General features: G+C 38.6%; 1 protein-coding gene across 5 annotated transcripts in view; it reads right to left on the reverse strand.

Moving 5' to 3' along the window:
- The window catches only part of smg7 (SMG7 nonsense mediated mRNA decay factor), a 29175-nt gene extending 15251 nt beyond the window's left edge, over positions 1-13924 (reverse strand). For 2 of the 5 annotated variants that reach the window (XM_029453211.1, XM_029453213.1), the window contains exons 1-14: positions 13804-13924; positions 12963-12994; positions 11488-11605; positions 10784-10916; positions 10530-10701; positions 9910-9981; positions 8071-8221; positions 7529-7664; positions 7168-7324; positions 2703-2862; positions 2550-2620; positions 2016-2076; positions 1226-1345; positions 23-446 (exon numbers count right to left, since the gene is read on the reverse strand). In XM_029453211.1, the coding sequence (XP_029309071.1) occupies positions 23-446; positions 1226-1345; positions 2016-2076; positions 2550-2620; positions 2703-2862; positions 7168-7324; positions 7529-7664; positions 8071-8221; positions 9910-9981; positions 10530-10701; positions 10784-10916; positions 11488-11605; positions 12963-12994; positions 13804-13829 (1833 nt within the window). In that variant the 5' untranslated portion in view covers positions 13830-13924. Of the gene's footprint in view, positions 1-22; positions 447-1225; positions 1346-1973; positions 2077-2549; positions 2621-2702; positions 2863-7167; positions 7325-7528; positions 7665-8070; positions 8222-9909; positions 9982-10529; positions 10702-10783; positions 10917-11487; positions 11606-12962; positions 12995-13803 lie in introns of all 5 variants that reach the window. The other 3 variants (XM_029453209.1, XM_029453212.1, XM_029453210.1) reach the window with 2 other exon arrangements.
- Positions 13925-14393: the final 469 nt, after the last annotated feature.

The raw sequence follows: 14393 nt of genomic DNA on the forward strand, positions 1-14393 counted from the left end.
GATAAAAGTTAAATGTTGGCACCTGCTTTCCAGCGTCAGTACTTCTCTCATGACCGGCTTTCTTCAGCTCGCTCTTCCTCTTCCCGTCCCTCTTCAGCTCTCCTTTCCCAGCGGCCCCGTTGCCTTTGGCGAAGTCTCGGCGCTCCTTGCCGCTGTCCTTCAGGTGATGGCTCCGCGTGGGCTCGCGGCTCTGCTCCCGAGGTTTGATGTTCTCCTTGAAGGTGACGACGGGTCGGTCGCTGCCGTCGGGCCACGAGCTCTGCGTCTTCCCCGCCGACAGCACCGACTTCAGGCCGGAGTTGCCGCCGTCGTTGGCCGTCTGCTCGGCGTTGGACGACTCCTGCAACACCGGCGCCTCCTTCTCCTGCGGCTCCTCAATGGCCTGCTCTGGAATGTCAGTGATGAAGAGGAGGAGGCCGTCTTCACTCACGCTGCACTGGATCAGCCTGCAGAGAGGAGGCGGAGAACATGTCCTGTCAGGTGAGGTGACCTCTGACCTCAGGGAAGACTGTGGATCCTAAAATCTAACTTGTATTTCATCGTTTCCACATTCTGGAGGCGTTCTCTTATAAAACTCCTCACTAACTACAAACTGTGAAACGTGTGGAGTCAGTGAAGAGCTGAAACACATCGTCAGGCTTTTTGTATTTTCAACGGCAGCTGTGAGCTTTTCTGCAACAAACGCATGCAGATAAAAGTAACACTGCAACTAATGATTATTTTTATTATACATTTATCGGCACAAAATAATTTTCTAGATTAATCTTTTGTTCTTTTAATTTGTATAAAATGTCAGAAAATAGTGATAAATGTCGATCCCTGTTCCTGAAGTCCAAGTCCTTTAAAAGTCTTTCAAATAAAACAGAAAAGCAGTAAATCTTCAGATTTGAGGCTGAAAACATTTTAAGAAGAATTACTTTAAAGAGTAAACAATTAGCAAAATAGTTGGGGATTATTTGTCTTGACTTATCATTGCAGCTCTCAGTAATAAGTGGGGACTTGTTAATGGAGGTCGATTATGTGTTCTGCTTCATTTATTAAACTATTTGTGTCGCTCAAGAAACGCAACTCTACCATCATCGTTAGACGGAGAGAGAGCAGCACAATAATATCTCCCTTCTTTAAATGAGAGGGAGCATTTAGCTGCGTTATCTCAGCAGACAGCTCGTCTGTATCTACTGTCTGAAAGCTGAGCGGCGCAGAGACGGGGCAGCTGCACACTCACCCCGGCTGGTTGTCGGCCACCCATTTGCCCAAACTGATGAGTCTCTGATGTCGAGTGTGGACCGGCAGGCCATCCCTGTCCACCAGGATGCCCTGATGACCTTTAGTGAAGTCCAGGGACCTGAAACACCAACAGACATCAAGCACGGAAACATACGACCGCTGAACATTCACCCCACCTGTAAACATCCACCCCACCTGTAAACATTTATCCCACCTGTAAACATCCACCCCACCTGTAAACATTCACCCCACCTGTAAACATCCACCCCACCTGTAAACATTTATCCCACCTCTGAACTTCCACCCCACCTGTAAACATTTATCCCACCTCTGAACTTCCACCCCACCTGTAAACATTTATCCCACCTCTGAACATCCACCCCACCTGTAAACATTTATCCCACCTCTGAACTTCCACCCCACCTGTAAACATTTATCCCACCTCTGAACTTCCACCCCACCTGTAAACATTTATCCCACCTCTGAACTTCCACCCCACCTGTAAACATTTATCCCACCTCTGAACTTCCACCCCACCTGTAAACATTTATCCCACCTCTGAACTTCCACCCCACCTGTAAACATTTATCCCACCTCTGAACTTCCACCCCACCTGTAAACATTTATCCCACCTCTGAACATCCACCCCACCTGTAAACATTTATCCCACCTGTAAACTTCCACCCCACCTGTAAACATTTATCCCACCTCTAAACATTCACCCCACCTGTAAACATTTATCCCACCTCTGAACATTCACCCCACCACTGACTGAAGGAGTGGGGTACCTCAAAGCGGGCCGGAGCGCCAAGAAACCCTGCAACTCAAACTCCTCTGGTAGGGGCGTCACTGCAGGGAAAACAAACACACCTTAAGCATCCCATAATGTGTTCCTGTTGTTGATGTCAACTATTCTTAAACCCGACTGAGAGGCCCGCCCATCTACCTTCACTCACTGGATCAAGGAAGTACTTAAGAAAAGGAATCCCTTTCTCAACATATGTAAGAAAGAAATCATTAGAATTAGCCATGCTCGCATAACACAGCTCACGCCCTACAGGTTTTTTTTTTTTGGTTTTCTTATTCATATCCATTAGCCTATTTATTTCCCCTTTAAACAAATATCTTGGCTTTATATTTATTTAGGAATTTTTCACTACTATTCTTGTATGTTCTATTATTATCATCATCATCACTATGTTGAGTTTAGTTTTTATTGTTTTTTTCCTCTACATAATATGTCCCTGAATATATCCCTCAGTATTGCACCACCACTAAAAATCCCAATAAACAAAGTAGAGAAGAAGAGGTGGAGGTCCGACCTGAGGTGCAGCTCACATCGTCCTCTTTGGGCTGGAAACTGTTGAGGATGGAGACGAGCCAGGGCCACACACTGAGAGACAGGAGGAGGACGAGGAGTTAAACTTCCTGTTCAGAAGTGATGAAGCAGCCAGACACTCAGACTGAAAACTTACTGCTGCCTCTGGTCCACCGCGGCCTCGTGGAACACGCTGGGTCTCAGTTTGAGCCAGTCCAGAGAAACTTTAACGGCCGGCAGAGGACACTCCCCCATGATCTCCCCGCCTCGGCTCTTGTTGAGCAGAGCTCGGCTGCACATGACGCCCAGGAAGGACACTGAGGGGGACAGGAAGTCAAACATCATGAACAGTCAGCGGGAGCCACATGTCAGGTTTTACACGCGAAGCTTCTGCAGACGTTTGACGGCATGTCTGTCGTCATTACTTTTAAAAAACACATAATCATCGAACAAAATCCTCAATTTGAAAAATGTGATTTATTGTTTTTTTTTCCTATTAAATCAACTTTCTCTCATGAATAAAACTTTTTGAGCCTAAACTCCAACAAATCTGCACTGAAGAGATAAAAACATGTTGGAGTCTAACTCCACTAATATTATAATACTGATAATATAATTATAATACTGATAATATTATTATAACAATGATAATATTATTATAACACTGATAATATTATTATAATACTGATAATATATTATAATACTGATAATATTATTATAATACTGATATATTATAATACTGATAATATAATTATAATACTGATAATATTATTATAATACTCATATTATTATTATAATACTGATATTATTATTATAATACTGATATTATAATTATAATACTGATAATATTATAATACTGATATTATAATTATAATACTGATATTATAATTATAATACTGATATTATTATTACAATACTGATAATATTATTATAATACTGATATAGTTATAATACTCATATTATTATAATACTCATATTATTATTATAATACTGATAATATATTATAATACTGATTATTATTATAATACTGATATTATTATTATTATTATTATTATTATTATTATTATAATAGTGATAATATTATTATAATACTGATATTATAATGCTGATAATATAATTATAATACTGATAATATAATTATAATACTGATAATAATATTATAATACTCATATTATTATTATAATACTGATATTATTATTATAATACTGATAATATATTATAATACTGATTATTATTATAATAGTGATATTATTATAATACTGATAATATATTATAATACTGATATTATTATTATAATACTGATAATATATTATAATACTGATATTATTATAATACTGATAATATTATTATAATACTGATATTATTATTATTATAATACTGATATTATTATTATTATAATACTGATATTATTATTATTATAATACTGATATTATTATTATTATTATAATAATACTGATAATATTATTATAACACTGATAATATTATTATAACACTGATAATATTATTATAATACTGCTAATATATTATAATACTGATAATATTATTATAATACTGATAATATAATTATAATACTGATAATATTATTATAATACTCATATTATTATTATAATACTGATATTATTATTATAATACTGATATTATTATTATAATTCTCATAATATAGTTAGAATAATTATAACCTCTCTGGGAACCATCAATACTGATAATATAGTTATAATACTGATATTATTATTATAATTATAATACTGATATTATTATTATTATAATACTCATAATATTATTATAATACTGATATTATTATTATAATACTCATAATATTATTATAATACTGATATTATTATTATTATAATACTGATATTATTATTATTATAATACTGATATTATTATAATACTCATAATATTATTATAATACTGATATTATTATTATTATAATACTGATATTATTATTATAATACTCATAATATTATTATAATACTGATATTATTATTATAATACTCATAATATTATTATAATACTGATATTATTATTATTATTATTATAATACTGATATTATTATTATAATACTCATAATATTATTATAATACTGATATTATTATTATAATACTCATAATATTATTATAATACTCATAATATTATTATAATACTCATAATATTATTATAATACTCATAATATTATTATAATACTCATAATATAGTAGAATAATTATAACCTCTCTGGGAACCATCACCTTATTGTGGTGGAGAGGTTTGTGTGTCCCTATGAACCTGAGAGCTGTGTTGTCTGGAGCCTAGTGCTCCTGGTAGGGTCTCCCAAGGCAAATTGGTCTCAGGCGAGGGGCCAGACTAAGGGAAAGGAAAGGAGAGACCCTGCCCGGAGGAAGCCCGGGGCCCCCGTCTGGAGCCAGGCCCAGAGGGAGGGCTCGACAGCGAGCGCATGGTAGCCGGGTTTGCCACAGAGCCCGGTCGGGCACAGCCCGAAGAAGCTACGTGGTGCCTCCCATCCATCCATCCTGTGGGCCCACCACTCATGGGAAAAACCGCTGGGGTCGGGTGCGCTGTCACACGGGTGGCAGTGATGGTCAGGGACCTCGACGGACCAGAGGCTGGATCTGGGGACGTGGAACGTCACCTCTCTGTGGGGGAAGGAGCCGGAACTAGTGCGGGAGGTGGATCGCTACCAGTTGGATCTGGTGGGGCTTACCTCCACGCACAGTCTTGGCTCTGGAACCGTACTCCTGGATAGGGGTTGGACTCTATTCTTCTCCGGAGTTGCCCAAGGTGTGAGGCATCGGGCCGGGGTGGGGATACTCACTAGCCCCCGGCTGAGCGCCGTTACGTTGGAGTTTACCCCGGTGGACGAGAGGGTCGCCTCCCTATGCATTCGGGTTATGGGGGGGAAAACTCTGACTGTTGTTTGTGCCTATGCCCCAAACCGAGTATTCGGCCTTCTTGGAGACCCTGAATGGAGCCCTGCAGGGTGCTCCAGTGGGGGCACCGTAGTCTTGCTGGGAGACTTCAACGCACACGTGGGAAACGATGGAGACACCTGGAGAGGCGTGATTGGGAGGAAGGGCCTCCCTGATCTAAACCCGAACGGTCGTTTGTTGTTGGACTTCTGTGCTAGTCATGGAATGGCCATAACAAACACCATGTTCGAACATAAGGATGCTCATAAGTGCACGTGGTACCAGAGCACCCTAGGCCAAAGGTCAATGATCGATTTTGTAATCGTATCATCTGATCTGAGGCCGCATGTTTTGGACACTCGGGTGAAGAGAGGGGCGGAGCTGTCGACTGATCACCATCTGGTGGTGAGTTGGATCAAGGGGTGGGGGAAGACTCTGGACAGACCTGGTAAACCCAAACGGGTAGTGCGGGTGAACTGGGAACGTCTGGAGGAAGCCCCTGTCCTGGGGATCTTTAACTCACACCTCCGGCTGAGCTTTTCAGACATCCCTGTGGAGGTTGGGGGCATTGAACCTGAGTGGGCGATGTTCAAAACCTCTATTGCTGAAGCTGCGGTGATGAGCTGTGGTCTCAAGGTCTTAGGTGCCTCAAGGGGCGGTAACCCTCGAACACTGTGGTGGACCCCGGTAGTCAGGGAAGCCGTCCGACTGAAGAAGGAGTCTTTCCGGGTTATGTTATCCGGGAAGACTCCGGAAACAGTTGCAGGGTATCGAAGGACTAGAAGGGCGGCAGCTTCTGCCGTGTCAGAGGCAAAGCAGCGGGTGTGGGAGAAGTTCGGAGAAGCTATGGAGAAGGATTTTCGGTCGGCACCAAGGTGCTTCTGGAAAACCATCCGGCACCTCAGGAGGGGGAAGCGAGGAACCATCCAAGCTGTGTACAGCAAGGGTGGGAACCTGCTGACTTCAACTGAGAAGGTTATCGGCCGCTGGAAGGAGCACTTTGAGGAACTCCTGAATTCGACTAACACGCCCTCTATGGTAGAGGCAGAGCTGGAAGCTGATGGGGGATCATCGTCAATTTCCCTGATGGAAGTCACTGAGGTAGTCAAACAACTCCACAGTGGCAAAGCCGCAGGGGTTGATGAGATCCGTCCAGAAATTATTATTATTATAATACTGATAATATTATTATAATACTGATATTATTATTATAATACTGATATTATTATTATAATACTGATATTATTAATATAATACTGATATTATTATTATAATACTGATATTATTATAATACTGATATTATTATTATTATAATACTGATAATATTATTATAATACTGATAATATATTATAATACTGATATTATTATTATAATACTGATATTATTATTATAATACTCATAATATTATTATAATACTCATAATATTATTATAATACTCATAATATTATTATTATATATAATATTATTGCAGCCTCATCTGTATCTGAAAACATAGAATTAGAATATCGACGTTATGAATGAAACTTCATAATGTAGCTCGACTAAAGTCCAAAAAAACAGATGGATGTAATAATTTCCAAAATGTTTTCGTCAAATATTCTGCTTCAGTGCGTATTCACTTTGTTCAATTTAAGGATTTAAAAAATAAATATTAGGGGTATGATAACGAAGCTTCATATGAAAATATATTAGCACAGCTGTGTGTGTGTGTCTCACTGAAGAGGCCGAGCAGCTGGAACCAGCTGATCTGTTGCTCGCTGCTGTAGCTCTGCTCGTCAGCGGTCAGGTCTCTGAGATGGTGCAGCTCAAACAGGTTGATGACGGTGATGTGGACCAGCTGCTGAGTGCTGAAGGCTTTCTGCAGGATCAGCCTCTACACACACACACACACACACACACACACACACACACACACACACACACACACACACACACACACACACACACACACACACACACACACACACACACACACACACACACACACACACACACACAGTTAAAACATACTGCCTGCAGGAAACATCAGGCAGGTTTGACTAAATGCTCCACTGTGATCATTGGCTTCTTGTTTCACCTGAAACTGCTCCTCCAGTTTCTCCCTCAGATCGTCCAGTTTGTCGAGACTCTTGCTCAGGTAGACGTGACCGTGAAACTTGATGAAGGCCCTGATGAAATCTGACACGCTCCACTTGGTTTTCACCTCATCGCGGCTGCAGAAACATAGAGGGAGAGAAACATCACAGGCTGAAAAGTCTCCAGAGGGAACAAAGTTTAACTCCTTTTGGTTAAAGAGGATTCCTACACCTGCTCCAAAGTCAAATTCAAGAACTTTTCAAGCAATTCAAGGTGCATTTTCAAGCTTTCCCAGGACCTTACAGCGGTGGTGACTTACATATTTACCTACAGTACATACAGTGGGCTTCATCACGTTCAATGAATGCTATAAACAACCAAATGTATGTTTTTGACAGATGAAAGGAAACCCGTGTAGACTTGACATCCGTTAAAACAGACATTTCAAGCAGCACTCATCAAACCTTGAAAACACTGCATTACAATTCAAGTGTTTTCAAGGATTCCCAGCACCCGTGCGAGCCCGATTGATAGTTTGCTCACCTCTCCAGGGCCTTGGAAAGAGCCTTCTGCAGGTTGGTGGAGGCTGCTGGGAAGGGGAACTTGACTGCGATGCTGCGGCAGTAGTAGAAGATGGTGGTGAGGTGGTCTCCTTTAGAGGAGGCCAGGATGGCCAGCTGGTTGTACGGCTGACCTGCAGGAGACACGAGGAGCATCACACCACACACAGGGAGGAACTACAAACATGGCTGACCGGTGTCTTATCTGCCGGAACATTTAGATTTTTATAAAAAACACTTGTGTGAATTTCAGTCGATGAAGTGATGAAACAATCTTTTGAACCAGGAGCCATTAAAAAATACTAATTGCAATTTTGTGACTGATATTAAGATTCTTTATTCTTATTTTCAATTAAATAATATATGGATATAAGGATCTTGAAGGAATTATTTCTTTGGATCAGTTGCTCCATTCAAATAAAATGTAATAAATATATATAAACATAGAAGTTAAAGGAAAGATGTGTACTACAATATATAACAACAATAAATATGTAAGATATGTACAATAGTGCTAGAATACTGCTGCTGAAAATAGCCTGAAACATTCAGTATAATACAGGATTATTAACAAAGTCATGAGAGTATTGCAAAGTTAAATAATGGCACAAGTTATTGTAAGTGTAATTATAGTAAGTACAGTCCATATTACACAGTTTACATATAATATTTATTATGGCTTAATATGGCTGCAGGGGTGGATAATAATAATAATAATAATAATAATAATAATAATAATAATAATAATAATAATAATAATAATAATAATAATAATATAATAATAATAGTAATAATAATAGTAATAATAATAGTAATAATAACAATAATAATAGTAATAATAATAATAATAATAATAATAATAATAATAATAATAGTAATAATAATAGTAATAATAACAATAATAATAGTAATAATAATAATAGTAATAATAATAATAATAATAATAATAGTAATAATAACAATAATAATAGTAATAATAATAGTAATAATAACAATAATAATAATAATAATAATAATAGTAATAATAACAATAATAATAATAGTAATAATAATAATAGTAATAATAGTAATAATAACAATAATAATAGTAATAATAATAGTAATAATAACAATAATAATAATAATAGTAATAATAATAATAATAATAATAATAGTAATAATAATAATAATAATAATAATAGTAATAATAGTAATAATAACAATAATAATAGTAATAACAGTAATAATAATAGTAATAGTCATAATAATAGTAATAGTAATAACAATAACAATAATAGTAATAGTAATAACAGTAATAATAATAATAATAATAATAATAGTAATAATAATAATAACAATAATAGTAATAATAATAATAGTAATAATAATAGTAATAGTCATAATAATAGTAATAATAATAACAATAATAGTAATATAATAATAATAATAATAATAGTAATCGTAATAATAATAGTAATAATAATAGTAATAATAATAATAGTAATAATAGTAATAATAATAATAGTAATAGTAATAGTAATAATAATAATAGTAATAATAATAATAGTAATAATAATAGTAATAATAATAATAATAATAACAATAACAGTAATAATAGTAATAACAATAACAATAATAATAATATTGTTCCTCCTGTGACTTTGTTAAAATTTTCATTTTTGTTAAAAATTCATTGTTCAGCATTAATTCAAAGTGCTGCTCATGAGACAAGAAAACAAACACCAACCTACGGAGCCCAAACAATAACTAATGTAACCTTTAGCCTAGCTTAGCACAAAGACTGGCAGTGGGGGGGAAACTGCCTCGTTCAGGTTAAACTCACCGTTTGACGGGACCAGCTGAGCTGCGTGTCGGTAGTACGACTCCGCCTGGCTGGTCTGGTTACGATAACGTGCTGAAACACAGAAACGACGACAACATGACAGTTAAATCTTTCACAGATTTGTTTTAAATAATCTAATCAACTACTGCGATTCAGTACGAAACGTTTTTAAGTTCCTTGTCTTCCGTTTTATTCTCTCAACACAGACGGTAAACCCTTGTACAGTAGGACCAACACAACATGGACCAATCAACATGTAAACCACCGATTGATATGAAACCTTTATTTATTATTCTACTGAACTGTAAAAACCTTCAAACACAGAAGAATATTATTATAACTTCAACCCTTGTAAACATGATTTAAATTCAATGTGAAGAACAAAGCGCTGCAGAACTGCTGTGATAGTCATAGACCCAACATGGAATAGTTAGAGACACGGAGATTTATTCCTGTTACATCACTGAACCTTTATAATGAGAACGAGCAGGATTTACAGAAACGAGTAGAAAGAATGTTTTTGTGTCTTCACGTTCACACTGCCAAGGAGCCGTGGGAACCCGTTTCCCCCCCCCGATGTACTCTGATTACTCTGCGCTGTAATAAAAGGAGGTTCTCACCGATGTCTCCGAGGTGGACGAGGCAGTGCTGGCAGATGTAGGAGCAGGAGCTGGGCTGCGGGGTGACGATGGCGCTCGTGCTGCTCTGTTTATTGCTGATGATGCCGAGCTGAGAAGATTTGACGCGAGACGGCAGGTCCACGTTGAACACCGTGCACAGCTCCTGCAGCAACTGGAGACGAGAGGAGGCGCTACATTACACTCAACAAACAGAGGTGCATCATGGGAGTCTGCATGCACCACCTGAATCTTACCTGTGTGTAGAAACCACTAGCTGCCTCCAGGAACAGCGACAGGTTGGCCTGGACCTCGCTGCGGTTGGGGTTGGCTCTGTTCTTGGCCTGGCTCTGCAGCGTGGTGATCTGGTTCTTAAAAGCATGATTCCACCTACACACACACACACACACACACACACACACACACACACACACACACACACACACACACACACACACACACACACACACACACACACACACACACACACACACACACACACACACACACACACACCTGTGAACGTGCGTCCTGGGATCAGAGAACGGATGTTTCTAATCATAGCAAATATTCAGATTCAATCCATATTCGTTGCGTTTTCGCCCCAAAAATAAATGTTCAATGCGTTTAAACACCTGCTTGCTCACAAAGGGAGACTCGCACTGACGAGTTGTATTCATTAGAGAAAGCTGAGTTCATTAAAAACTCCTTTAATCCCATGAATCACTTTATTCAAATTGAGGATTTTGTTATAGGGTATTTTTAGGATGACGTCATAAAAAATGACGTCAGACACTCGAAGCCTCATTCAAAAACCTCAATCGAAGCTTTGAATGTAAACAGCCTTCAATCAAATACAACGCAGCCTTTTGATTTCTTCTGCCATGAGCGGTGAGCGACATTGAGCAGGGGGGGGCAGCGCTCGCTCCTCCCTGCGTAGGATGAAGAAGCAGCAGCTTACAGGTCTTGCTCCACCTTCTTGTCCAGAGCGTACTCCAAGTCAGTCACCAGCATCTTCTGGTACAGATCCTGCAGGGCCTGCCGGGACGTCCACACTTCTGCCGCCCCCAGCTTTGAATCTAGCACACAGAGAGGAAACAGATGTGAATCAGCTGGAGGACGTGTGCTGGGAGAACCACGACCTCTGGCCTGTTTGTTGACCCTCGACACAGAGACGCTGCCGAGCACTGACAGCTGCCATCAAACGTCTCAAATCACAAACTGCTGACTTTCTTTGATGCTCGGATCCGACAGATCCTGATTTAAATCTCTCTCTGAAAGTTTTTAACAAAGTATTTGTACGACTGCTCGTGTTTAGGAAACATAGTTATTGTCAATACTGAAACTCAAGAATAAACTCAATTAAAAACTGATATTTATTGACAGGAAGATATTGGACCTATTGGATATCTCCTCGTGAACCCTGTTGCTCTGTGTCTGCAGGATGTGGAAATAAGAAACTTTCCGTGGCTGCAACATGTCTGAGAAGTCTGAAGAATTTACTTATTATTAGAACGTATTTCTAATTATTCGATGACCTACTAATTGTGTGTTAGGGTGACGTCAACTGCCTGAATAATTATTAACTCAATACAATAATGACAAACAACCACCAGAACCTTAAATGATTTATCACAATCACTTATTGTCTAATGTGTCCAAAAATAAATAATCAGGAAATCATCACATCTGAGAAGCTGGAACCAGAGATTAATAACCCCACACACACACACACACACACACACACACACACACACACACACACACACACACACACTGTATCTGTACTCCTGGGGGTAACTTTGGTATGTTCCTATGTTTTGGTGTTTATGTGCAAATGGAGACAAGTTAAAAATAATCTGAATAATGAAGCAATCGTTACGTCTAATCTCTTGAATCATATCCCAATTGCAATATCAGTCAAAATAATTACAATAAAAATAAATCCAAATCGTAGAGATACGAGTGGGTTTCAAGTGTTTATTCTACGTGGTTATGTTTCCGTTTGGTTTGTTTATTGTCTGCGTACATCATGAATGCTTCAACCCCATGCTTACGTACACGACTCACATTTTGAGATTGTGTGTGAGTTCATGTGTTTGAGCAGGATCACAGAAAAACTTCTGGCCCGATTTTCATGAAACGTGTGGAAAGGAGCAGCTCGGCGAGGAAGAACACATTACATTTCAGAGAGAATCTGACTCACGGGGCGGATACACACTTTACTTTTAACTTTGTTGACATTGCAATAAGGCATTTGGCGAGAGGTCTGCGCTCTCAGCGTTCCCTTATAGTTTTTGTCAAATATAACCCCTCTTATAATAAATATAAGGCCTGATAATAACCAGCATAACTGTGGTCAAATGTCATGTGACTGGCAGCAGTCAACAGCAGTGTTTGTGCATCACATTCAGAGATGTTTCAGGTGAAACCTACCTGTCATGTCCGCCTTCAGGGCCTCTGCCTGTCTGTTCGGATGTAAACAGAGAGGAGGAGGTTAGACGGGTCCATCGGGGACACACACTTGACCTCATACATGGCAATAACAGCACGTTAGTTACACACTTCCTATTAACTGACAATACACAGGTGACTAACCGATAAACCTGACAACGATGCTGCCATCACGAACTTGTCCGTCCGCTTCCTTAAAACATTTATCATCTCATATCCACAACATGGCACAGTGTTGATGTCGGGCTCAGGCTAATCCCTGGGTCCAAAATGCGACGAAATACAAACACAATAACAAAACCTTCGTTACAAACCCGTCAACTAGCTAATTAGCCCGCTATGAATCAACTTATCCACATTTAAAATCACAGTTAGTCCAGTTAGACACACAGCTAAATAACATTTAACCTGTGTTAATTAACCAAAAATCACATTTAATATCACAGCATCAGCTAACCTAAAGCTAACCTGACATACGCAGAAAGATGCTAGTACACTAAAGCTAACTAGCAATAACACACTGTGTGTGGCGGCAAATGTGTCCTTAGTCACAGCAGCGGCAGACAGCAAACATCAAATGTGAATAAAACGACGCCCACTTGTTAGAAACGGGATATACGTTTGATTTAATGTGAGAGCAGTGACGGCGGGCGGCAGCATCGATTGTTTGTTGATATATGAAGCTAGCTAGCGCCGACGTTTAGCTGCTAGCTTTAGCGTTAGCAACCGAACAAAACAATCCACCTGTCGGGATTCAAATGTCCGGTTCTGATCACACCTGGACCGCCAGGTGAACCGGCGGAGGACACCGCACAGGGCTTACCGTAGATATTGGGCACATAGGTTCATCCTGCCGGATCGCCAGTCTTTCAGACAACGACTGGTCCAGAAGCTAACGCTCCTCCCGGCGCCATATTGTTCCTGTCTGACCCACACAGGGCCGAGAGGAGGGGAGGGGGAGGGGAGGGGGGGATAATAGGGATATAAATCATAATAGGAATATTCGTAATGTTAGGAATATAAGGAATATTAACAATAGGAATTATATTAGAAAAAATGGGAATATGAATGATATTAGGAATATTGGGAAACAATAATAATAATCATAATATAATACAATATGATATAATATAATATAACATAATATATATATTCTAATAAAATGTACTTTAATATAATGTAAGTAAAAAATAATATAATATAAGTAAACATTTATATAATAGTAACATAATACAATATAAAATAAGCAAATATAATATAATATGAGGAATATGATATTCTTATTTCTTCCACGTTCAGTGTTTGTGTGTTTGGTGAATGTTTCTGCAGCCAGAGGAGGCTGTTGAGCAGTGTGTGTGTGCGTGTGTGTGTGTGTGTGTGTGTGTGTGAGTGTGTGTGTGTGTGTGTGTTTGG

This window comes from Cottoperca gobio, chromosome 17 (assembly GCF_900634415.1).
Source record: "Cottoperca gobio chromosome 17, fCotGob3.1, whole genome shotgun sequence".
NCBI classification, from domain to species: Eukaryota; Metazoa; Chordata; class Actinopteri; order Perciformes; family Bovichtidae; genus Cottoperca; species Cottoperca gobio.